Raw genomic sequence first — 27,535 nt, 5'->3', positions numbered from 1 at the left:
CAAAGACTTACATTAAACTTTGTTCATACACAACATTTCTTAAAAAATGCTTAATTGGGAAGAAAAACATACTGTTTTTTATTAACAAATTAATTCTCTGCAGATACTCCTGGTCCTGTTGGCGGCCTGGAGGCAACTGATGTCACCAAGACAACAGCTCAGCTGGCCTGGTTACCACCAGAGAATGATGGCGGCTGCCCTATACTCAGCTACATCGTGGAGAAACGTGAGGTGGACAGGAAGACCTGGACCAAGTGCATAGAGGACTTGAAGAAGACCAGCTTTAAGGTGACCACCATGACACCTGGCATCGAATACTACTTCAGAGTCATGGCCACCAACAAGTATGGCATCGGAGTTCCTCAGGATTCACCCAAGTCCTACCTGGCTGTCGACCCCATCAGTGAGTGTCAAAAAGGAATCTGTGACTAAAGTTAAGCATGGTGGGAGATTTACATAAACCCATCAGTGGTGTTTGGTTCAACTTTGTGTATTATTACATTTAAAGGGAATTTAATTTTTTCTATCATCTCCTTTTCTCTGTTATCTCCTCATTTGTTCTTAGCTCCTTGTCATTTCTCTGTCTCTGTTGTTTGTCCCATTTAGATTTTCTTTTCTAACACTTTCTGTGTGTTGTTTTTAGGTGAGCCAGATCCTCCAAAGAAGATGGATGTGTTGGAGATAACCAAGAACAGTGCCACTCTGGGCTGGTTGAAGCCACTCAGAGATGGAGGAGCTAAGATCAACGGTTATGTGGTGGACTACCAGGCAGAGGGCGCAGAAGAAGACAAGTGGACACCTTATTCTGTGGTCAAAGACCTGACCATTGTGGTGGTCGGTCTAAAGGAAGGAACAAAGTACAAGTTCAGAGTGGCAGCCAGGAACTCAGCAGGAGTCAGCCTGGCCCGAGAGGCAGAGGGAGTGTTTGAGGTTAAGGAGCAGCTCAGTGAGTAGACCAGTTTTAAAATCTACCTCAGTTTATAATTGTGAACTAGAATTAAATTATAATTATTATTTAATTATTAACTTTATTAATGATTAACTAATTGTTACTGACTGAAATATTTAACTATATTTCCACATGCATAGAAATACATGTTGAAATTGAGTAACTCTTTTGTCTCTTCATCTTCTTCCCAGTGGCTCCTAAGATCATGCTGCCTGACATTGTGACCGTCAGAGCTGGATCCAAGATGGTGGTCGAGGCCATTGTAGCGGGTAAACCTGCTCCGTTCTGCAAGTGGAAGCAGGGCAGCGAGGACGTGCTGACTTCCGATCGCCTGTCTGTTGTCAAGACACTGACGACCTGCACGCTCATTATGAAGAATGTGACGAGAGCAGACAGTGGCTACTATAGCTTGTCAGCTGAAAACAGTACCGCCAGGATCAGCCAAATCCTCAGAGTCATCGTCATGGGTGGGTTTAAACAAAAGACACAAGAAAAAGCTCAGTAGATCATACTGTGTCCAACAATTACAGAAAGAATTTACAGTAAATCACTAATATACAAACTTTACAAGGGACCTTTTTATTTAACATGTTTCTTAGAGCTGTACTGTTAAGACTGTCTGTATAGATAAATTTGGAGGAACCACCAGCCTATACCACTAATGTGAATGATGAATAACAGATCATTGATTTGTTGTGTACAAGATTAATAATGCATCATCTTTGTCCCTGCAGACATTCCTGGACCCCCTGAAGCCCCTCTGGAGATCACTGAGCAGGACATTGATGCCTGCACGCTGCTGTGGAATTCTCCACAGGAGGATGGTGGCAGCAACATCACCAGCTACGTCGTGGAGAAGTGTGATGTCAGCCAGGGCGACTGGATCACTGTGTCTGCGTCCTGCACCAAGACCAGCTTCAGGATGACCAAACTAACAACTGGCAAGGAGTACTGCTTCCGAGTTCGGGCTGAGAACAGGTTCGGCATCTCTGCGCCCATCTACTCTGAGAAGTGGATTGCCAAATATCCATTTGGTGAGTCTGAACTTTACACTTCTAACTTTCTGCTGTACTGCTAAGGTTATAAGACTAGCTAAGACTTAAAAATGTAGTTTGTAATATAAAACACGACACACACATATTATAACTGTAATGAACAAGTGCAGGAGTGGGACTTTAGGCTCATTCATAATTTTAAATGACTGACTGTTTTGTTTTCCACCCAGATCCTCCTAGCGAGCCCAGAAGCCTGCAGATTAATAAGATCAACAAGGACTTTGTCATCCTGTCATGGGAGTGTCCCAGCAGCGATGGCGGCAGCCCCATCACTGGATACTGCATTGAGAAGAAGGAGAGGAACAGTCTGCTGTGGGTCAAAGCCAATGAGTCAGTGGTCAAATCCACCCAGTACACCTGCACTGGCCTGATGGAGGGTTTGGAGTACACCTTCAGAGTTTCAGCCCTCAACATTGCTGGACAGGGCAAACCCTGCAAACATACCGACATCATCACAGCCAGGACTGCCATTGGTACACAAACATCATTCAGCTGATAATTTAATGCAATTTATAAATGGTATATTTGTCTTGAAAATAAATGTATAGACAATTTAATTTTCGGGTCATTTACACTCTTGTACACTCAGCCTTATTCTCCCTTGATCAGATGCCATGACTGAGTCAGCAAACCTTTGTTTCTTTCCATCCAGACCCACCAGGTAAACCTGAGGCCATGGATGTGACCAAGAGCTCTGTCTCATTGATCTGGAACCGACCCAAGCATGATGGTGGCAGCAAGCTGATTGGCTATTACATGGAGTATGCAAAGCTTCCAGAGATGAAGTGGACCCGCTGCAATGCTAACTGCATGAACATCCAAACAGAAAGTTATGTGGTGACTGGCCTGGAAGAGGGCCAGCAGTATCAATTCAGAGTTATCGCCAAATCTGCCGTCAACATCAGCCTCCCATCTGAGCTGTCTGACCCAATTCCTGTCATTGCTGAGAATGGTATGACTCTACACACCAAGGAGCACTGTTACTGTAATTAAATTATTTACAAATAATCCTGATTATTTTGTCTCCTCAACCTTTACAGTTCCTCCTCGTGTGGAGCTGGGCCTGAACATGAAGACCCTGATTGTGTTGAAAGCTGGAGAGAATGTCTTCTTGGATGCTGAGGTGTTTGGAAAGCCCCTGCCCAAGGTAAGCTGGAAGAGAGACCAAGCGCCTCTGGCCCTAGCAGAGGGAATGAAGATGACCCAAAAGAAACACGTCCACGTGCTGGAGCTCTACTCAGTTACCAGGAAGGAATCTGGGGACTATACTATCACTGCTGAGAACATCAATGGTAGCAAGTACGCTACCATCAAGGTCAAGGTTCTCGGTAAGTTAATTGTAGCATTATTTTATTGTTTAATAAAATTTTGTTTAATTATTGTTTAATTTGTTTCTCATCATTTTACTTGTATTAATTACAGACAAACCAGGCCCTCCAGCCTCAGTGAAAATCTCTAAGGTGTTTGCTGATCATATCAAGCTGCGGTGGGAACCTCCAAAGGCAGATGGCGGCTCTGAGATCACCAATTACATCATCGAGAAGCGTGAAACCAGCAGGGCCAACTGGGCGCTGGTCACCTCCAACATTCACGGACACATCACTGATTGCTCAGTGGAGAAACTCATTGAGGGTCACGAGTACCAGTTCAGAGTCAGCGCTGAGAACCAGTATGGTGTGGGAGACCCTATAATGACTGACCCTGTCATGGTCAAGAACCCATACGGTACGTTCAGAAGGCTATACCTAAGCACCTTAAACTGGTTCTGCAAATAAAAAGTCACAGATACTGTGACGACTACTTCAACTTTTTGAACCGATTAAAATCATGTTATATGATTCATCATTAGAAAAATTTGAACAGAAAATATAGCATAGTATAGTAGAAGTATAGTTGGTGTGATTGCTGTGTTAAATTAATTAAATGAAAAACAAGTATGATTTGATTGCTAACAAATTTCAACTCATCATTATAGCGTGAGCATTTACCATGTAATATATTTGACCTGGCCAACGTGATAATCATTCATAAATCCTTTTTTTAGTCATTCAAGTTCAATCCCTTCTAACGTAACATGTTGATCAATATTTGGTACATGTTTTACCACTTAGTGAGACATGATAAAATCAAACACTGTCCTTATGATGAAAGAAATTATCATGATGTTGTCTCATCCCTCAGATGTCCCTGGTCCCTGCGAGCCACCTGTCATCACCAACATCACCAAGAACTCCATGACAGTCAGCTGGAAGGCACCAGCCAATGATGGCAAGGCCACCATCCTGGGCTACATGTTAGAGAAACGCGAAGCCACTGAGTTGACCTGGGCTAAAGTCAACCGACGCCCTGTCATCGACAGGACCCTCAAGGCCGCTCAGCTGACAGAGGGCTCAGAATACGAATTCAGAGTCATTGCTATGAACAAGGCCGGGCTGGGTAAACCCAGTGACGCATCCAACGCTGCACTAGCAGTCGATCCCGTCTGTGAGTACCTGCTTTGAATTGTAATTTTCAAAAACAGGAGACAAACTATAAATGCTTCAGACAGGACTGCAAATACCAAACTAACAAAAATAATAACATCTATGACACTTCTCTAGATCCACCTGGCCCACCTGCCTTCCCCAAGGTGGTGGACTCTACCAGGAGCTCTATCAGCCTTAGCTGGACCAAACCAGCGTACGATGGTGGATGTGAGATCATTGGCTACCTGGTGGAGTGTAAGCTAGCTGACGGAGAGAACTGGACCAAGTGCAATGTTCCCAAGAAACTTCAGGCTACCAAGTTCTTGGTGACTGGCCTTATGCACAACACTGAGTACGAATTTAGAGTCACAGCTGTCAACAAGATTGGCTACAGCGACCCTAGTGATGTCCCTGGAAAGCACATGGCCAAGGACATCCTCAGTAAGTTCCTCTTCTGTTTATTTTACCACTTAATTTAGTAATTAACCTCACATGAAGTTGTGTGAATCAAGAATTTTATCTTTTGACACCACTGAATAACTCAGTACAGTAAAAAAGATTATGTAGATGGAGAAAACCAGTAAATTGACATTAATCTTAGGCTGGAGATATATTTGTTTATGCACAAATCAGTTTGCATAGACAACCAACTGTGTCGTGAACAATTGTTTATATACTTATTTATGTACGTTGCATGGAACTGGAGTGTGTGTATGAATGGGTGAATGATGGCATTTAGTGCTTTGAGTGATCAAAAGACTAGAAAGACTGTATATAAGCCCTTTTAACGCCCACCTTCTGTATTAGGCAACATTATCACAATTAAATATCTGTAGAATTTAACGTCTATTCATGAGAAAACGTCATCAAATTTGTGACTATTGATTTGATGTATTATAGCTAACCGATTAGCTTTTTGTAATAGTGATAAAGAGGACCGTCTAGACCTACCCTATGTGTAAAGTGCCTTTTGTTGTGATTTGGCGCTGTATAAATAAAGATTGATTGAGTGATTAAGTGCTCTGAGGTGAAATGGCGGTGGAAAACAAATGGACTTGGTGGATGGAACATATTTGATATTAGCTCAGTGATTATTCTCTTACATCATGATAGTTCATTGTGCATTATGACTTACTGAATAAGTAAACATTGTCAGTACTGACCAACATTCTTGGTAAGCTTGAGTAACATATGCTAACTGTGTGTAGCTAATTGGACATAGATTGAATAAGAAATGAAATAAGCCACCCCCTCTGTGTCTCCTTCAGTCGCTCCTGAAGCTGAGCTGGATGCTGACCTGAGAAAGATTTTGGTTCTTCGAGCCGGTGTCACCATGAGGCTCTATGTTCCCTTGAGAGGACGCCCGGCACCTAAAGTGACATGGACCAAGGTGGACACCAACCTGTCAGAGAGGCAGGGTCTTCTGATCAAGACATCAGAGTGGGACACACTGCTGTTGGCAGAAGACATTAACAGATATGATGCTGGAAAATACACCTTGTCACTGGAGAACAGCAGTGGCTCCAAGAGTTACATCATCATTGTCAAGGTCCTTGGTAAGTCTGTCCAAAACTGACCAAGAAAGTTCAGAAATGCAGTAGAGAATATATTAAAGAATATATATACACAAGATCAGCTCAAGCTGGACATTTTAAACTTTTTCACCTCCAAGAAAATCCCACAATCACGAAAACACATTTGTACTCCCATCATGTCTGTCTGAATGGGAACTATTTTGTATCTCAGTTTAGTTAACAGAAGTTTTGAATGATATTGCTTCTCCTCCCACTCAGATTCTCCTGGACCACCTACAAACTTGATTGTCAAGGAGACCTCCAGAAGCCATGCCTGCATCACCTGGGATGCCCCACTGATCGACGGTGGCAGCCCAGTCAAGAACTACATCGTGGAGAAGCGTCTGGCTGAGAGGAAGGCCTGGACATGTGTGTCAGCACAGTGTGTCAAGCCGTCATTCAGGATCGTCAACCTAGAGGCAGGGCAAGCCTACTGCTTCAGAGTGCTGGCTGAGAATGCCTATGGCATCGGAGAGGGCTGTGAGACTGCTGGCAGTGTGCGGGCCTCAGGTAGCTACACTATACTCACAAAATAGTTTTATAATACAAAACAGAATCATCATCCAGGTTTATATTAACTAAGCAACAGTTAATTGTTGTTTTGTGACATAGAATAGACTATTCTTTATACAGGAGACTATTTTAGATGAAAGAAAACAATATCTTGGAGGAATATCAATCCGGCTTTAGAACAAAACAAAGCACTGAAACTGCTCTTAAGAAATAATCAGTGACCACAGACACAGGGTATACAGGTGGGAGGTTCATTCAAATGCAGCAGTGCAAAGACATTTGCTGTATTTTAGTGCCATGGCAGAGTGCAGTGCCGTTACACACAGCTTGTCTATTTTTAAATATCTACTTTAATGCAAACCACATGCTCAGTCTTAACCCACTCTTTCCCCCTTCAGAGCAACCTGGTCCAGTGATGGACTTCAAAGCCAAGAAGACTACCAAGGACTCAATCACCTTGGGCTGGAAAAAGCCCATCAGTGATGGCGGCAGTTATATCAAGGCCTACATCCTAGAGCAGAATGAAGGTGAGGAGAAGTGGAAACAGATCATGAAGGGCAAGAATACCTCACACACCATCAGTGAGCTCACTGACGGCCAGGAGTACTTGTTCAGAGTCAAGGCACTCAATGAAACCGGAGAGGGACCAACCACTGACCTCACCGTTGTTGCCAAGGACCAGTTTGGTAAGACTTTACTGTCAGACTCTCATTTAGCTAATCGTAGGAATTGTTGTGAGTTATAACTGCTAAACTTGTTATTTTTGCAAAAAATTGAATTGCATTATTTGTACCGTATTTCCTTTTAATTTCTGATGTGTGATTTTCTTCTGATGTCAGTGCTGCCTGACTGCAACTTGAGCAATCTGCATGATGGTTGCTGTGTGGTGAAGGAGGGCAGCACCACACGTATCAACATCCCCATAATTGGAGTACCCTATCCCACTGCCTTATGGAAGAAGGGTGATGTGGGCTTAGGCGACACGGGCCGGATGTGCGTGGAGGCATCTCAAGGCATCACCACCCTGCTGATCAGGGACTGCCAGAGAGGAGATGCTGACACTTACACCATCAATGTCAGAAATAGCTCTGGCTCCAAGGACTGCAAGTTCCAGCTCAAGGTAGTAGGCAAACCGGGCATCTGCACAGGACCTATCACTTTTGACGAGATCACTGCTGACGGCATCACTCTGGAATGGGGGCCACCCAAAGATGATGGTGGTGCAGAGGTGTCTAACTACATTGTAGAAAAGAGGAGGACAACAGACAATAAGTGGGCCACAGTGGCTTCAGCAATTCAGAAGACTACCATGAGAGTGATCCGTCTCCATGACGGAGTGGAGTACATCTTCAGAGTATTCGCTGAGAACAAGTATGGGGTTGGAGAGTATCTGAGGTCAGATCCGGTCATTGCCCAGCATCCATTCAGTGAGTATCACACTCCCAACTAATGTGGATTAATTAAAACTTCATTACATTTTGTTCAAAGGGAATCACATGTCTTTTATAGTCTCTTGTTAATCTGTTGTTATTACTGTTTCACTTCAGTGTTTTACTGTGGTGCACTCAAAATCTAAAATGTTAAAGTAAGCATTTCTTAAAGACCTCTTGTATTAATTTAGGTACTTTAAGAAATGTCAAGACTTGATCCCCTTGATTCACTATTTTTTTGTTGCATGTGTTTATTCCACCATCACTTTCTTTCTCTCCGCTACCTCTAGATGTGCCTGATGCACCTGCTCCTCCAGAGATTGTGAGCATCCGCCATGAGTCAGCCATCCTGACCTGGGATGATCCAAAGGACACTGGTGGCTCCCCAATTACTGGTAACTGACTTTGATGGATATTCATTTGTAACTAAGCAAAAAGGAAAAGCAAATAGAGATTAACAGATGACCAACTGATTTTGTGTGCTCTCCAGGATATCACGTGGAGTTTAAGGAGAGAAACAGCCTAATGTGGAAACGGGCTACCAAGACTCCTCTGAGAATTAAAGAGTGCAGAGTCACTAGCCTGGTAGAGGGATTAGAGTATGAGTTCAGGGTAATGGCCATGAACATGGCAGGCCTAGGAAAGGCAAGCAGAACCACTGAGGCTGTGGTCGCCCTGGACCCTATTGGTGAGTTCACAGCTTTTGGAAAAACAATTTCTAAACGTATTAGAAATACTTAATTGAAACAATGTGATAGCATTTGTTATATTTGTTTGTTTTCACCTATTTAATGTGTTCCATCAGATCTTCCTGGGAAGCCTGAAGTGATCAACGTCACCAGGAGCACAGTCACTCTGATTTGGACCGCTCCCAAGTATGACGGCGGCTACAAGCTGACTGGCTACATGGTGGAGAAGCTGGAGGCTGGTGGTAAGGCCTGGATGAAGGCTAATCATGTCAACATCCAAGGCTGTGCCTTCACTGTCCCTGACCTAACCGAAGGATCTCAGTATCAGTTCAGGATCAGGGCTAAGAACTCTGCTGGCGCTATCAGTGATCCTTCGGAGTCTACTGATCTTCTGACATGCAAGGACGAGTATGGTAAGCTGATGTTATCGTAATACAGTCCATCCTTTTCCTAAATGTGAGTTAAAGGTCTGAAGACTATTGTAATTTGTATCTGTCTTCTATACAGAGCCTCCAACCATCACTATTGACCCAGATATGAAGGATGGTGTATCAGTCAGGGCAGGAGACACAATTGTGATCGCAGCCTCCAAAATTGTGGGTAAACCCCCACCCACTGCTACCTGGTCCAAGGCAGGCCGTGAGTTCAAGACCTCTGACATTGTCACCATCACCAGCACCCCTACCTCCTCCACCCTGGCTATTAAGTATGCTAGTAGAAAGAACACAGGAGAGTACACCATCACTGCGAGCAACCCCTTTGGCATTAAGGAAGAACATGTCAGGGTGAAGGTCCTGGATATTCCTGGGCCCCCAGGCCCCATAGAAGCCAGTAACATTTCAGCTGAGAAATGTACTCTGACCTGGCTTCCACCAGAGGAGGATGGGGGCTGCTCCATCAAGTCCTACATACTTGAGAAAAGAGAGACCAGCCGCCTGCAGTGGACCAAGCTAGCGGAAAACATCATAGACTGTAGATATGTAGCCAGCAAATTGATCAAGGGCAATGAATACATCTTCAGAGTGTGTGCTACAAACCAGTATGGCACTGGAGATTCAAGTCAGTCTGGTCCAGTCAAGATGGTTGACCGTTTCCGTAAGTTTAATTGAGTTGATACATATAATATTATGGCTCATTCTTTTCAGTTTTTGTTAGGTTTTCCCATCATCAGTACCTTTTTTGGATTTTATTGTTATATTTTATTCATTACTGAATGCATGGAATACTTTCAGAATAATGACATTATTTTAAATCGCTGATTTTAAAGTGTAACTGACCATTTTATTATCTTCCTTTAGGCCCACCAGGCCCACCTTCAGCCCCAGAGATTGATAACATCAGCAGGAATTCTGTCACCATTTCATGGAAGAGACCCGTGCAGGATGGCGGAAGTGACATTAGAGGATATAGTGTTCAGAGGAAAGAGAAAAGAGGAATGAGATGGGTGAGAGCCAGTAAGAGGACAGTCCCTGACCTGCGCTTTAAGGTGCAAGGCTTGAACGAGGGAGTAGAATATGAGTTCAGAGTCACTGCTGAGAACAGGGCTGGATTTGGAGAGCCCAGTGAGCCATCGCACCCTGTGATGACCAAGGACATTGTGTGTAAGTAAAAATGGAGCTGTCACAACTGGAAAGTTACATACATATACATGTCAGAAAAATACACATAAGGTGTGGCCCGTGTAAACTTTGTTTTTCTTGTTCATTAGATCCACCTGGTCCTCCATCCAACCCCAGAATTGCAGACACCACAAAAACCTCAGCCACCTTCGCCTGGGGCCGACCTCACTATGATGGTGGTCTTGATGTAGACGGATACATTGTTGAGTACAAAAAGGAAGGACATGATGACTGGGAGACGGAGACACAGTACACCCTGAAAGCTACTAAATATGTTATTGGCAAACTACAAAAAGGAGGCAAATACCATTTCAGAGTCAGAGCTGTTAACTCTGAGGGAGTTGGCGAACCTGCAGAGATCGAGAAAGTGACAGAGCTCGTGGACCAGGAGAATCTGCCAGACTTTGAGCTGGATGCTGAACTCAGGAGAACCCTGGTGGTCAGGTCTCGTGCATCAATCCGTATGTTTGTTCCCATCAGGGGCCGTCCTGTTCCTGAAGTAACCTGGACCAAAGATGACACTAATCTGAAAACACGTGCACACATTGACACCACAGAATCTTACACTTTGCTGGTTATTCCTGACTGCACCAGATATGATGCTGGAAAGTACCATCTCTGTCTGGAGAATGTTGCTGGAAAGAAGACTGGCTTTGTTAATGTAAAAGTTCTGGACACGCCAGGACCCCCAGTCAATTTCAAACCTAGAGAGATCACAAACAAGAGCGTTACTCTCCAGTGGGAAATCCCCATCATCGATGGTGGTTCTAAGATTCACAACTATATCATTGAAAAGAGAGAGGCCACCAAGAAGGCCTACGTTGTACTTACCACCACATGGCAGAAGTGTTCTTTCAAGATCCCTGACCTTGAGGAGGGAGCGTACTACTACTTCCGTGTCTCTGCTGAGAATGACCTGGGTGTAGGTGAGCCTGCTGAAACTCCTGACCCAATCAGGGTGTCCCAAGCCCCCACTGCCCCTGAGAACTTGTATGTTACAGATGTCACAGCTGATACAGCCAGCTTGGCCTGGGCCAAGCCACTGCATGATGGTGGCAGTTTGATTACAGGATATGTCATTGAGGCCCAAAAGAAGGACACTGACCAGTGGGTCCATGTGGGCACCATCAAGGCTCTGGATTACACTGTCACAGATCTGATTGAAGGTGCAGAATATACCTTCCGCATAATGGCAGTCAATGCATCTGGCAGGAGTGACCCCCGTGAGAGCAGGCCCGCAATTATCAAAGAGCAAACCTGTGCTCCATCCTTTGACCTACGTGGAGTCTACCAGAAGACAGTCATCGCCAAGGCTGGAGACCGTGTTAAGGTGGAGATTCCAGTGCTTGGCAAACCCAGACCAGTGGTTTCCTGGAAAAAGGAAGATACAGTGTTGAAGGAGACACAGAGAATCAATGTTGAAACCACACCAACATCAACCATCCTCAATATCAGTGAGATTAAGAGGACTGATGGAGGCCAATATTCCATGACTGGAAAGAACATGCTTGGTACACTGACTGAGACAATCACAGTCTTGGTCCACGATATTCCAGGGCCTCCTACAGGTCCGGTTAAGCTGGAAGAGGTGTCATGTGATTATGTTCTCATGTCCTGGGAAGCACCAGAAAATGATGGAGGTGTTCCCATCAACAATTATATTGTTGAGATGCGAGAGACCACTGGTACTTCCTGGGTGGAGTTGGCAGCCACAGTGATCCGTACCACATTTAAGGCAGCCCGGCTCAACACTGGAACTGGATACCAGTTCAGAGTCAAAGCTCAGAACAGGTACGGCATTGGACCTCCCATTATGTCTGACCCAGTGATAGCTGCCTATCCATTTGATGTGCCAGGGCAGCCAGGCACTCCTGTGGTCACATCTTTCAACAAGGATGCTATGACTCTGAGCTGGAATGAGCCGTCCTCTGATGGAGGCAGTGCCATCTTGGGTTACCATGTAGAGAGAAAAGAGAAAAACAGCATTCTTTGGCAGAGGATCAGCAAAGCTCTTGTTGTTGGAAACATCTTCAAATCAACAGGGCTTGTTGATGGAATCCAATATGAACACCGCGTTACAGCTGAAAACATGGCTGGTCTCAGCAAACCAAGCAAACCCTCTGAGACTATGTCTGCTTTGGATCCAGTGGATCCACCAGGCAAGCCTGTCGCATTGGATATCACCAGACATGAAGTGACCATTTCATGGACCAAACCAGAGGGAGATGGTGGATTTTCCATCACTGGGTACACAGTGGAGAGGAGAGAGATGCCCAACGGACGCTGGCTCAAAGCCAACTTCAACAACATTCTAGAGACCATTTACACAGTCAGTGGTCTGATTGAAGATGCCATTTATGAATTCCGTGTGTTTGCAAGAAACTCAGCTGGTGCTGTAAGTGCACCATCCCAGCCATCAGAAGCAATCACATGCGCAGATGACATTGAGGAGCCCCAGCTTGATGTTGATGCATCTTATAGCAGCAATGTAGTTGTAATGGCAGGAGAGATGTTTGAACTGAAGGCCAATGTGACTGGCAGGCCAATCCCATCTCTGGTATGGACCAAGGAAGGGAAGGAGCTTCAGGATACAGCCAAGTTAGAAATAAAGTCATCAGACTTCCACACAGTCCTGAAAAACAAAGACTCTGCGAGGAGGGATGGTGGTGTTTTCACTCTGACTGCCAGCAACCCTGGTGGCTTTGCCAAATTCACATTCACTGTCAAGGTTCTTGACAGACCTGGACCACCAGACTCCCTAACTATTACTGGCATTGCTGCTGAGAAATGTGTTCTCAACTGGCTGCATCCTACACATGATGGCGGTGCCAAGATTGAGTACTTCATCATTCAAAGGCGTGAGACCAGCAGGTTGGCATGGACAAATGTGGCCACTGAACTTCAAGCAAACAGGTTTAAGGTCACTAAGCTTTTGAAGGGCAATGAGTATATCTTCAGAGTCATGGCTGTTAACAAGTATGGTGTAGGTGAGCCACTGGAGTCTGAACCTGTCATCTGTGCCAACCCCTATGTTCCTAGTGACCCTCCACAGCAGCCTGAGGTTACCACCATCACAAAGGACTCCATGGTCGTCTGCTGGGAGCGTCCTGAACATGATGGAGGCAGCAGAATCAACACTTACATAATTGAGAGAAGGGATAAGACTGGCCTTCGCTGGGTGAAGTGCAACAAAAGGACTGTAACTGACCTGCGATTCAAGGCCTCTGGCCTCACACCAGGACATGAGTATGAATTCAGAGTCCTTGCAGAGAACAATGCTGGTCTCAGCCAGCCTAGTCCTTCCAGTCCATTTTACAAAGCCATGGACACCATCTTCCAGCCAGGACCCCCAGGGAACCCCAGAGTGCTGGACACAACCAAGACCTCCATCACCCTTGCTTGGAACAAGCCAGTATATGATGGTGGTTCTGACATCACTGGCTACATTGTGGAAACCTGTCTGCCTGAGGAGGATGAATGGACAATTCACACTCCCAAGAAAGGATGGACAGCCACCTCCTTCACAATCACCAATCTGAAAGAAAATCAACAGTACAAGATCAACATCTGTGCCACAAACTGTGAAGGTGTGGGAGAGCCTGCTGCTGTTCCTGGTACCCCCAAGGCTGAGGACAGGCTGCTTCCTCCAGAAATTGATCTTGGAGCAGAGCTGCGCAAGGTTGTATGCCTCAGAGCCTGCAGCACACTAAGACTCTTTGTCCCTATCAAGGGCAGACCAGCACCTGAAGTAAAATGGTCAAGAGAGCATGGAGAATCCCTGGACAAGGCTAACATTGAAATCACCCCTTCATTTACCACTCTTCAGGTAGAGAATGTTGACAGGTTTGATGGAGGTAAATACCTAGTGACTGTAGAGAATGCAACAGGGAGCAAGACAGCCTTTGTTATGGTCAGGGTGCTAGATACTCCTGGAGCACCTCAGAATCTGATCATCAAGGAGGTTACTAGAACCTCAGTCTCCCTTGTTTGGGATGCACCTCTCATTGATGGTGGCTCCAGAGTGCGCAGCTACGTTGTGGAGAAGCGTGAGTCAACCAGAAAAGCTTACTCAACAGTGTGTGCCCAGTGCCATAAGTCCAGTTGGAAAATTGGAGACTTGGAACAAGGAAAGATGTACTTCTTCAGAATCCTGGCTGAGAATGAATTTGGCATTGGCCTCCCAGTAGAGACTGTTGAACCAATCATAGCCTCAGAGAAGCCGCTGCCACCAGGAAAAGTGTCCCTCCGTGAAGTTACTGGCACCAGTGTTAAATTATCTTGGGAAAAGCCTGACCATGATGGCGGCAGCAGAATCACAGGCTACATTGTTGAGATGCAGAGTAAAGGCAGTGAGAAGTGGTCCCAGGTCATGGTGGTGAAGACCAATGAGGCTCTTGTAACTGGCCTTACACAGGGAGAGGAGTACATGTTCCGTATCTCAGCTACCAATGAAAAGGGAGTTAGCGATTCACGTCCCCTGAGTATGCCTGTGGTTGCTAAAGACCTGGTCATCCCACCAACTTTCAAGTTGGTTTTCAGTACATTTAGTGCACTAGCAGGAGATGACCTAAAGATAGATGTACCATATGCTGCCTGTCCAAAAGCAACAGTAACTTGGCTCAAAGATGGTGCTGTTCTCAAGGAGACAACAAGAGTTAATGCTGAAGCCACAGACAAAATACTTCACTTGGTCATTAAGGAAGCTTGCAGAGATGACGTAGGCACATACTCTATCAAACTGACCAACACAGCTGGAGAGGCAACTACAGACATTTCTGTTGTTGTTCTAGATAAGCCTGGTCCTCCAACTGGCCCCATCAAGCTGGATGAGGTCACTGCTGACAGTGTGATCCTGTTCTGGAATCCTCCAGAGTATGATGGTGGTTGCGCCATCAACAATTACATTGTTGAGAAGAGGGACACATCTACTACTAACTGGCAGATTGTGTCAGCTACAGTGGCAAGAACCACCATCAAGGCTGCCCGTCTAAAGACCGGATCTGAGTACCAGTTTAGGATTGCTGCAGAGAATAGATATGGCAAGTCCTCAGTCCTGCTCTCTGATACCATTGTCGCCCAGTATCCATTTGAAGTACCCGGCTCACCACTTTCTGTTGTGGTCCAGTCAGCCACCAAGGAGAGCATGGTTGTTGTATGGGATAAACCCAGTAGTGATGGTGGAAGCAAGATCTTGGGCTACCACTTGGAGCTCAAAGAGAGAAACAGTTTACTGTGGGTGAAACAGAACAAACAGATCATTCCAGAGACCAGATTCAAGGTTGTTGGCCTCGAGGAAGGTATTGATTATGAATTCAGAGTCTATGCTGAGAACATTGTCGGCATCAGCAAAGCCAGCAAAGTGAGTGAAATGCAAGTGGCCAGAGATCCTTGTGATAGGCCAGGAAAACCAGAGGCTGTCATTGTAACCAGAAACCAGGTGACCCTGAGATGGACCAAACCTGAGTATGATATCGGAGTCAAGATTACAGGCTATGTGGTAGAGAAGAAGGAGGGAGATGGCCGCTGGATGAAGGCCAGTTTTGCCAACGTAATTGAGACTACGTTTGTTGTCACAGGTCTTATTGAAGATCAGATCTATGAGTTTCGTGTCATCGCCAGAAATGCAGCAGGTGTATTTAGCCAGCCATCTGATTCTACTGGAGCCATCACTGCAAAGGATGAAGTGGAGCCACCCAAAATTGACTTGGAAGCTAAGTACTCCCAGGCTGTGGTGTTGAATGCTGGAGAAACATTCAAGCTTGAGGCTGTTTTCTCTGGCAAGCCTGTGCCCACAGTACACTGGCTAAAGGATGGAAATGAGATTACTGAAGCAGCTCGCTTAGAGATCAAGAACACAGACTTTATTGCCTGTCTAGTTGGTAAAGAAGCTATCCGTGTTGATGGAGGCCAGTACACTTTGTTGGTAAAAAATGTTGGAGGAGAGAAATCTGTTAACATTAATGTAAAGGTTTTGGACAGACCAGGTCCACCTGATGGCCCTATTTCGATCTATGGTGTCACCAGTGAAAAATGTTCCATTTCCTGGAAATCACCCTTGCAGGATGGAGGTAGTGACGTTTCCCATTACATTGTTGAGAAGAGGGAAACTAGCAGATTGGTTTGGACTGTAGTTGAACCCAAAGTTCAGACCCTGAACCTGAAGATCACCAAACTTCTTCCTGGTAATGAGTATATCTTCAGAGTGATTCCAGTCAACAAATATGGAGTTGGTGAGCCTCTGGAATCTGAGGCAATGATTGCCAGAAATCCGTTTGTGACTTCCAAGCCACCAACAAATGTAGAAGTGTCCACCATCACCAAAGATTCCATGGTAGTGACTTGGGAAAGACCAACTAATGACGGTGGCAGCCCCATCCAAGGATATATTATTGAGAAGCGTGATAAGGATGGTGTGAGATGGACCAGGTGCAACAAGCGCACAGTGAGTGAGATCCGCTTTAGAGTTGCAGGGCTCCTAGAAAACCACAGCTATGAATTTAGAGTTGCTGCAGAGAATGCTGCAGGCATTGGCACACCTAGCCAACCAACAATCTACTACAAAGCATTGGATGCTGTCTTCAAACCAGGCCCGCCAAACAATCCAAAGGTGGTGGATACATCTAGGTCCACTGTTTCCCTTACATGGGGTAAACCCATCTATGATGGAGGCTGTGAGATCCAGGCCTATATTGTTGAGTCATGCGATGTGGCATTTGATGAGTGGGTTATGTGCACTCCTCCCACTGGAATCACAGGCACTAAGTTTACAGTGAAAAAACTTTTGGAGAAACATGAGTACCAATTCAGGGTGTGTGCCATCAACAAAGTTGGTGTGGGTGAGCATGCTGATTTCACAGGAAAAATCCTTTTGGAGGAGAAGCTTGAGGCTCCTGATCTTGACTTGGATGCTGATATGAGAAAGATGATCAACATTAGAGCAGCAAGCACTCTCAGGCTGTTTGTTCCTGTGAGAGGTCGTCCTGCTCCTGAGGTGAAATGGGGCAAGGCTGATGGTGAGATTAATGAGACTGCCCAGATTGACAATACAGGCAGCTATGCTTCACTTGTCATTGAGAACGTTAATAGATTTGATAGTGGCAAGTACACTTTAAAAGCAGAGAATGCCAGTGGAGAGAAGTCTGTCTTCATCAGTGTTAGAGTCCTGGACTCACCTAGTGCTCCAAATAACTTCATGGTGAAAGAGATTACCAAGAGCTCTGTGACTCTCACATGGGAGCCTCCACTTCTGGATGGTGGCTCAAAGATTAAACATTATATTGTTGAGAAGCGTGAAAGCACCAGGAAGGTTTACTCTCCCATCACCACCTGCAACAGAATGTCATGGAAAATTGAACCTCTTCCAGAGGGTGGAATGTACTTTTTCAGAGTCCTAGCTGAGAATGAATATGGCGTGGGTCTCCCTGCTAAAACATTTGAACCAATCAAGATATCTGAAAAGCCTCAGCCCCCTGGTAAAGTCAGTGTTGTTGACGTTACTTCTAGTACTGTAACCCTCTCTTGGGAGAAGCCTGTACATGATGGTGGCAGTAGGATCAATAACTATGAAGTTGAACTCGCACCTAAGGACAGTGAAGTTTGGTCTTTGTGTGCTACTGGGAAGACGCTAGAGACAGTGGTGACAAACCTACTTAAGGGAGAAGAGTACCAGTTCAGAGTTGTTGCAGTCAATGAAAAGGGCAAGAGTGACCCCAGACAACTGGTTCAATCAGTTGTAGCAAAGGACCTTGCAATTGAACCATCTGTGAGACCTAAAGTGAGCACCTACTCTGTCCAGGTGGGCTATGACCTCAAGATTGAGGTCCCAGTTGCTGGTCATCCAAAGCCAACTATCACTTGGACCAAGGATGGAGCTGCCCTCAAGCAGACCACCAGAGTCAATGTCACTGACTCAGCACAAAACACCACTCTCACCATAAAGGATGCCACCAGAGATGATGGAGGCATGTATAGCATCAACATTGCCAATGTCCTGGGATCCAAGGATGCCACTATTGAGGTGATCACCCTGGACAAGCCAGGCCCACCAACAGGCCCTGTGAAGTTGGAGGACATCAGTGCTGAGAGTATCACTCTTAACTGGGAACCTCCTACATATACAGGTGGCTGCCCAATATCCAACTATGTGGTGGAGAAGAGAGACACAACCACAACTAATTGGACGGTCGTGTCTGCCACTGTGGCCAGAACCACACTAAAAGTGGCCAATCTGAAGACAGGTTCTGAATACCAGTTCAGAATTTATGCTGAGAATAGATATGGAAAGAGTTATGCAATTGACTCGGAGCCCGTGTTGGCACAGTATCCATTCCAAGAGCCTGGACCACCAGGAACGCCATTTGTATCTTCATACACTAAAGACTATATGGTGGTTGAGTGGCACAAACCCCCATCTGATGGAGGTAGTGCCATCTTAGGCTACCATATGGAGAGGAAAGAGAAGAACAGTATCCTCTGGACCAAGGTCAACAAAACTCTCATCCAAGACTGCAGATTCAAATCCACTCCTCTGGAGGAAGGAATTGAATATGAATACAGAGTTTATGCAGAGAATATTGTTGGCATTGGAAAATGTAGCAAAATCTCTGAAGTCTATGTGGCACGTGATCCATGCGATCCTCCTGGCTGTCCTGAGGCTGTGATTGTGACCAGGCACTCAGTAACACTAAGGTGGACTCCACCAGAGTATGATGGTGGAAGCTTAGTTACTGGCTATGTAGTGGAGAAACGTGATCTCCCTGAAGGGAAGTGGATGAAGGCCAGCTTTGCAAATGTAATTGTACATGAATTCAAAGTTACTGGCCTGACAGAAGACAGTAAATATGACTTCAGAATAATTGCAAGGAATGCAGCTGGTGCTGTCAGCAAGCCCTCTGAGAGTACAGGATCCATCACAGCTAAGGATGAAGTTGAACCTCCTAAGTGTGAGACAGATCCTATGTACAACCAGACCATTGTTATCAATGCTGGAGAGACATTCAGTCTGGAGGCCAGTGTGCAAGGAAAGCCCATCCCCACAGCTCAGTGGTTCAGGGGAGATGTTGAAGTTGAAAACTCAGCCAGAGCTGAGATCAAAAACACAGATTTTAAGGCTCTGCTTGTTGTGAAGGATGCCATTCGAGTGGATGGTGGACAGTACACATTGGTTCTGACTAATGTGGCTGGATCTAAGACTGTCCCATTCAATGTGAAGGTCCTGGACAGACCAGGTCCCTCTCAGGGACCTCTTACTGTCAGCAATGTCACTGAAGAGAAGTGCTCATTGTCATGGCTGCCACCCAGGCACGATGGAGGAGGTAACATTTCTCACTACATCATCCAGAAGAGAGAAACCAGCCGCCTGGCATGGACTGTAGTGTCCAGTGACTGTGGAGCTACCATGATTAAAGTTACCAAGCTATTGAAGGGCAATGAGTACATCTTCAGAGTTTTGGCTGTCAACAAATATGGCGATGGTGAGCCTCTTGAATCAGCACCAGTTATCATGAGAAATCCATTTGTTACTCCTGGCTCACCTAAGGAGCTTGAGATCACCAATATTACCAGGGACTCCATGACTGTCTGTTGGAACCGCCCTGACACCAATGGAGGCAGTGAGATTGTTGGTTACATTGTTGAGAAGAGAGACAGAGCTGGAGTAAGGTGGACCAAGTGCAACAAACGTAGAGTGACAGATTTGCGTTTCAGAGTAACAGGGCTGACTGAGGACCATGAATATGAATTCAGGGTATCTGCTGAGAATGTAGCTGGAGCGGGTCAGCCAAGCCCAGCTACCCCCTACCTCAAAGCCTGTGACCCCACATTTGAACCAGGCTCTCCCACCAATGGCCATGTGGTTGACACAACCAAAGACTCCATATCTCTGGCCTGGCACAGGCCTATATATGATGGTGGCTGTGACATTCAAGGCTATGCTGTAGAAATAACCAAGGCTGATGAGGAGGAATGGACAATATGCACCCCACCATCTGGAGTAAAAGCCACTAAGTTTACTGTCACCAAGTTGATTGAGCACCAGGAATACAAAGTGCGCATCTGTGCAATCAACAAACTGGGTGTTGGTGAGCCCACTGAGGTCCCTGGAGTTGTGAAACCTATTGATAAGATTGATCCTCCAGAGATGATTTTGGATTCAGAGCTCAGGAAGGGAATAGTTGTCCGTGCAGGAGGCTCAATGAGAATCTGCATTCCATTCAAAGGTCGTCCATCTCCAGAGATTTGCTGGGCCAAGGAGAGTGGAGAAATGCCTAGTAAGGTTCAGATTGAGACTGGTGAAGACTATACACAGCTCTCCATTGACATCTGTGACAAGTATGATGCTGGTAAATATATCCTGAACTTGGAAAATAGCGCTGGCACCAAATCAGCCTTTGTCTCTGTCAAAGTTCTGGACACTCCAGGTGCTCCTCTGAATCTCATAGTAAAGGACATTAAGAGGGAAAGTGTCACTCTGACCTGGGAACCTCCTCTTATTGATGGTGGTGCAAGAATAAAGAATTACCTGGTTGAAAAGCGCGAGTCCACCAGGAAGGTTTATTCTAATGTGGACAATAAGTGCACTAAGACAAGTTACCATATTACTGGCCTCACTGAGGGAACAATCTACTATTTCAGAGTCTTAGCTGAAAATGAATTTGGCGTGGGACAGCCAGTTGAGACAGAAGGCGCAGTTAAGACTTCTGAGCCTCCTCTGCCTGTTGGTAAGGTCACTTTGACTGGTGTGACCAAAACCACTGCCTCACTCTCCTGGGAGAAGCCAGTACACGATGGAGGCAGCAGGATCATAGGCTACTACATTGAAATGCAGCCTGTGGGCTCAGAGGAATGGATGGTGGTCACCACAGCCAAAACCTGTGAAAGCACTGTCACAGGCCTCAGTGCAGGACATGAGTACCTGTTTAGAGTATTAGCTTTCAATGAAAAGGGTAAAAGTGACCCCAGGTCTCTGGCTGCACCAGTCACTGCTAAAGATGTGACTATGGCGCCCAGTTTCAAGATGTCATTCAACACTTACAGTTTGCAGCATTGTGATGATCTGAAGATTGAGATACCAGTTATTGGACGCCCGGTTCCCAAGGTTGAATGGAAGAAGGATGGACATGCTCTTAAGGAGACAACCAGACTTAATGTATCCAGGACACCATCATCCACTAAGCTGTTTATCAAGGATACTAATAAGGATGACTCTGGCAAATACACCGTCACAGCCACCAATAATGTGGGAACAGCTACAGAGGAGATTACTGTTATTATTCTAGATAAGCCTGGTCCACCCACTGGCCCTGTGAAGATTGAGGAAGTGAGCTCTGATTATGTCGCTCTAGCCTGGGAACCACCACAGTATACTGGAGGCTGTCAGATCAACAACTACATTGTGGAGAAGAGAGACACCACCACAACAGCATGGCACATTGTATCTGCTACTATTGCCAGGACAACCATCAAAGTCAGCAAGTTGAAGACTGGAGTTGAATATCAATTCAGAGTGTCTGCAGAGAATAGATATGGAAAGAGTTCTGCTATTGTCTCTTCTACTGTTGTTGCTCAGTATCCATTCAGTGAACCTGCTGCCCCAGGAACACCAATTATTTCTGCTGCAACCAAGGATAACATGGTGGTTGAGTGGCAACCTCCCACCAACAATGGAGGCAGCCCCATCCTGGGCTATCATCTGGAAAGAAAGGAGAAGAACAGCCTCTTGTGGACTAAACTAAACAAGCTTCTAATCCCAGATGCACGCTTCAAGACCACAGAGTTGGAAGAGGGTATTGAGTATGAATTCAGAGTTTATGCTGAAAACATTGCTGGAATCAGTCCAGCGAGCAAAGTCTCTGAGAGCACAGTAGCTAGGGACCCTTGTGACCCACCAGGTACTCCTGAGGCTATTGAAATCACCAGAAACCATGTTACCCTCCAATGGACCAGGCCCGAGTATGATGGAGGCAGTGCAATCACTGGTTACATGGTTGAGAGGAGGAAGAGCCCAGATAACCGATGGATGAAGGCCAGCTTCGCCAATGTCATTGATACTCAGTTCACAGTTACTGGTCTGACTGAAGATTGTGTTTATGAGTTCAGAATAGTTGCCAAGAATGCAGCTGGCATCAACAGTCGTCCTTCTCAGACTACAGGAGAAATTACTGCCAAAGATGAAATTGAGGCTCCAGAGGCCACTATGGATTCTAAATTCAAGGATCTAACTATTGTCCATGCTGGTGAGACATTTGTCATTGATGCTGAATATACAGGCAAGCCAAATCCTGAGGTCATTTGGTTGAAGGATGGAAAGGAGGTTGACAAAACCACACAAAGAATGGAGGTCAAGACCACTCTTACACATACCATCTTGACAGTGAAGGAGTGCATCAGATTGGATGGTGGCCACTATGTCCTCAAACTCATCAATGTGGGGGGAGTCAAGATGGTCCCAGTTAATGTTAAAGTTCTGGATAGACCGGGTCCTCCAGATGGCCCACTAGAGGTTAAAGGAGTCACAGCTGAGAAGTGTTATCTGCACTGGAACCATCCCTTACATGATGGTGGAGCCAGCATCTCTTACTACATCATTGAGAAGAGAGAGACCAGTCGCTTGTCATGGACAGTGGTTGAGCCCAAGATCCAAGCTATCAGCTACAAAATCACAAAACTGCTGCCTGGTAATGAATACATCTTCAGAGTCACTGCTGTAAATAAATATGGTGTTGGTGAGCCACTGGAATCTGAGCCTGTAATTGCTCGTAATCCCTTCACCATTCCCAGTGCCCCTTCCACTCCAGAGGCCGGCATCATCACCAGGGACTCCATTGTGCTTACCTGGGAGAGACCAGAGGATAATGGAGGAGCTGAGATTGAAGGATATGTACTTGAAAAACGTGATAAGGATGGCATCAGATGGAATAAGTGCAACAAGAAGAGGCTGAACGACATAAGATTCAGATGCACTGGTCTCACACAGGGCCACTCTTATGAATTCAGGGTCTCAGCTGAAAATGCTGCTGGTGTGGGAAAGCCCAGTGCACCAACTCAATATATTAAGGCCTGTGATGCCACTTACCCACCAGGACCTCCAAATAACCCCAAGGTCACTGACCATTCCAGTACTACAGCCTCCCTGTCCTGGTCCAGGCCTATCTATGATGGCGGAGCAGTGATCAGTGGATATATTATTGAAATGAAGGAGGCAGGAGATGATGAGTGGGTAATTTGCACACCACACACTGGTGTCCAGGCAACTCACTACACTGTAAAGCAACTGAAGGAGAATGCGGAGTACAACTTCCGCATATGTGCTGTTAACTGTGAGGGAATGGGTGAGCATGTGGACCTGCCTGGGTCTGTTATTGCTGCTGAGAAGACGGAGACTCCTGAAATTGAATTAGACGCTGATCTGAGGAAGATGGTCAATATTCGTGCATCTTCTACCCTGCGTCTGTTTGTCACAATCAAAGGAAAGCCTGAGCCTGAGGTCAGATGGTCAAAGGCAGATGGAACTCTGAATGAGCGTGCCCAGATTGAAGTTACAAGCTCCTATACAATGTTGGTCATTGAGAATGTTGACAGATTTGACACTGGCAAATATGTGCTAACCCTTGAGAACCTCAGTGGCTCTAAATCTGCCTTCATAAATGTCAGAGTTCTGGACTCCCCCAGTGCTCCTACCAACCTAGAGGTGAAGGATGTGAAGAGAGTTTCTGTCTCTCTCTCTTGGGAGCCTCCACTTATTGATGGTGGGGCTAAGATATCACATTATATTGTAGAGAAGAGAGAGCCGAAGAGAATGGCTTTCACCAGTGTTTGTACCAATTGTGTGAGGAACTCTTATATTATCTCTGACCTGCAGGAGGGTGGCATGTATTATTTCCGTGTGCTGGCTGTCAATGAGCTGGGAGTAGGTCTGCCTGCCACCACAGATCAAGTCAAGGTTTCCGAGGCTCCTTTGCCTCCTGGTAAAGTTGTATTGGTTGATGTGACTCGTCAATCTGTTACACTTTCCTGGGAGAAACCTGACCATGATGGAGGTAGCAAGATTACAAAATACATTGTGGAAATGCAGCCCAAGGGAGATGACAAATGGACTGTGTGTAGTGAGGTTAAAGCTCTGGAAGCTACTATTGATGGACTCACAACTGGAGAGGAATATTCCTTTAGGGTCACTGCTGTGAATGATAAGGGCAAGAGTGATGCCAAGCCTCTAGCTTCCCCAGTGGAGGTGAAGGATATAACAGTTAAACCAATCATCAACCTGCTGTTCAACACATACAGCGTAAAAGCAGGGGATGACCTGAAGATTGATGTTCCCTTCAAAGGCAGACCTCAGCCTGTGGTGGAGTGGAAGAAGGATGGACACGTGCTAAAGCAGACTACCAGGGTCAATGTTCTCAATTCTAAGACCTCATCAAAGGTTGTCATCAAGGATGCAACCAAAGAGGACAAAGGAAAATATGAAATTATTCTAACTAATGCAATTGGCACAGAGACGGCTGAAATCTCTGTTATAATCCTGGACAAACCTGGGCCACCCAGCAACATCAGGGTGGATGAGGTGAGCGCTGACTTCATCTCTCTGTCTTGGGACCCTCCAACCTATGATGGTGGATGCCAGATAAACAACTATGTTGTAGAGAAGAGAGACACTACTACAACCACATGGCACATTGTCTCAGCCACAGTTGCCAGGTCATCAATCAAGGTGCCTCGTCTCAATCAGGGAACAGAATACCAGTTCCGTATTGCAGCTGAGAACCGTTATGGCAAGAGTCATGCTATTGATTCCTCACCTATTGTTGCTCAGTATCCCTTTGAGCCTCCTGGCCCACCAACTAGCCTCAATGTTGCTCATGCCACCAAGACTGGAATGCTTGTGGAATGGGGGAAACCAGCCAGTGATGGTGGAAGCCCTGTAATAGGCTATCACATTGAGTGCAAAGAGCAAAGCAGTATCCTGTGGAGCAAGGTCAACAGAGGTCTTCATGCTGAGAATCAATTTAAGATGACAGGTATTGAAGAAGGCCTGCTATATCAGTTCAGAGTCTATGCTGAGAATATGGCTGGCATTGGTCCATGCACTAAGGCCAGTGACCCTGTGGCAGCCAGGGACCCATGTGATCCTCCACGTAACATAAGAGTCACCAACATTACAAGGACATCAGTTTCCCTCTTCTGGGAGAGGCCAGAGTATGATGGCGGAGCAAAGATCACTGGCTACATTGTTGAACGTAAAGAGATTCCTAATGGACGCTGGCTGAAATGCAACTTCACCAACCTGCAAGACACCTACTTTGATGTCACAGGCCTCACAGAAGATGTCCAATATGATTTCCATGTTATCGCTAAGAATTCTGCTGAGCTATTGAGTGCTCCTTCAGAGAATACAGGACCTGTCACAGTCAAAGATGATGTAGACCCCCCCACTATTATCCTGGAAGATAAATTAAGACAGCTGGTTGTCATCAAAGCAGGAGACATAATTAGAATTGATGCTGAAATCACTGGCCGTCCCCTACCTGTGGTCTCATGGTCTAAGGATGGAAAGGAGATTGAGGCCAAGGCCAGGTGTGAAATCACTTCCACCCACTTCACAACCACACTGATTGTCAGAGATGCTATCAGGAGGGACTCTGGGCAGTATGTCCTGACCCTGCACAATGTAGGAGGAACCAGGTCTGTGGCTGTAAACTGTAAGGTTTTGGACAGGCCTGGACCTGCTTCAGGACCTTTGGCAGTGTCTGGCCTCACAGCAGAGAAATGTACCATAACCTGGGGACCTCCTCAGGAAAATGGTGGTGCTGAAATCATGCACTATATTGTTGAGAAACGTGAGACCAGTCGCCTAGCTTGGACTCTTGTCTATGGTGACATGAAGGCCACCACCTGTAAAGTCACAAAGCTGCTCAAAGGAAATGAGTACATCTTCAGAGTAAGGGGAGTCAACAAATATGGGGATGGTGAGGCCTTGGAGAGTGACCCAACGCAGGCCATGGATCCATTCACTGTCCCTGCTGCTCCCACTAATGTCCAGGTCACTGCAGTTACAAGTGAGGCAATGACCATCTGTTGGGAGAGACCAGAATCTGATGGTGGCAGCAGTATTTCTAGTTATGTAATTGAAAAAAGAGAAAAGACTGGCCTTCGCTGGGGCCGTGTTAACAAGAAACCTGTTTACGATCTCAGAGTCAAAGCCTCACGTCTCCGTGAGGGTGCTTCATATGAGTATAGAGTGTTTGCAGAGAATGCTGCTGGCCTCAGTGCTCCTAGCATTCCCTGCCCACTCACCAAGGCTGAAGATCCACAGTTCCTGCCTTCACCTCCTGCTAAGCCGAAGATCATCGACTCTACAAAGACCACAGTGACTCTGTCATGGAATAAACCCCTATTTGATGGTGGAGCACCTGTGACTGGTTACAGAGTAGAATACAGAAAGACTTTAGATGATGAATGGATTGTTGGGGTCCATAACACCAAGAACACAGAGTTTACAGTGGTGGGATTGACTCCAGGGGCTGAATATGTGTTTGTTGTCAAGTCTATCAATAAGATTGGAGTTAGTGAGCCTAGTACTGAGTCAGATGAACAGGTGGCCAAAGAAAGAGAGGAGGAGCCTGTCTTTGACATTAGCAATGAGATGAGGAAGACTCTTATTGTGAAGGATGGTAGCTCATTCACTATGACTGTGCCCTTCAGAGGCAAACCCATTCCCACTGTGGCATGGACGAAGCCTGACGTTGACTTAAGAGTTCGTGCTGTCATTGACACCACAGACACTTTCACCTCCATCACCTTAGAGAAAGCCACCCGCGACGACTCTGGCAAATACACTGTCACTTTGTCCAATGTGGCTGGAACCTCATCCTTGAGCCTCAATGTCAGAGTCCTAGACTCGCCTGGGCCTCCTACACATGTGGAGGTCAAGGAAGTGACCAAGACCTCTGCCACTGTCCACTGGGACACTCCTGAGAATGAGGGCGGCGGACCAGTGAAGAACTACCTTGTTGATATTCGTGAGGCCAGCAAGAAAGGCTGGACAAGGTTGACTGACACATGCCACAGACTGACATACAAGGTGTCAGACCTGCAAGAAGGAGGAGTTTACTACTTCAGGGTTACAGGCGAAAATGAGTATGGCATTGGTATTCCTGCTGAGACCATTGATGGAACCAAGATCACAGGTAATAAAGACACCATAGAAAATACCATAGATTATTATTCACGTATGAAAGATAATAC

General features: G+C 45.9%; 1 protein-coding gene across 1 annotated transcript in view; it reads left to right on the top strand.

Annotated features, from left to right (window-relative positions):
• The window catches only part of ttn.2 (titin, tandem duplicate 2), a 267,045-nt gene that overhangs the window by 209,714 nt on the left and 29,796 nt on the right, over nt 1-27,535 (top strand). The window contains 20 exon segments of the mRNA XM_053329075.1: nt 104-403; nt 644-946; nt 1,141-1,416; nt 1,684-1,983; nt 2,175-2,477; nt 2,657-2,956; nt 3,045-3,332; nt 3,427-3,729; nt 4,186-4,488; nt 4,605-4,910; nt 5,738-6,025; nt 6,263-6,553; nt 6,955-7,242; nt 7,396-7,983; nt 8,277-8,381; nt 8,477-8,674; nt 8,792-9,088; nt 9,183-9,770; nt 9,974-10,276; nt 10,384-27,477. Of these exon segments, the coding sequence (XP_053185050.1) occupies nt 104-403; nt 644-946; nt 1,141-1,416; nt 1,684-1,983; nt 2,175-2,477; nt 2,657-2,956; nt 3,045-3,332; nt 3,427-3,729; nt 4,186-4,488; nt 4,605-4,910; nt 5,738-6,025; nt 6,263-6,553; nt 6,955-7,242; nt 7,396-7,983; nt 8,277-8,381; nt 8,477-8,674; nt 8,792-9,088; nt 9,183-9,770; nt 9,974-10,276; nt 10,384-27,477 (23,022 nt within the window).

The sequence above is a fragment of the Scomber japonicus genome, chromosome 11 (assembly GCF_027409825.1).
Source record: "Scomber japonicus isolate fScoJap1 chromosome 11, fScoJap1.pri, whole genome shotgun sequence".
Classification (NCBI taxonomy): Eukaryota; Metazoa; Chordata; class Actinopteri; order Scombriformes; family Scombridae; genus Scomber; species Scomber japonicus.
This window is presented reverse-complemented; position numbering and strand designations above follow the sequence as displayed.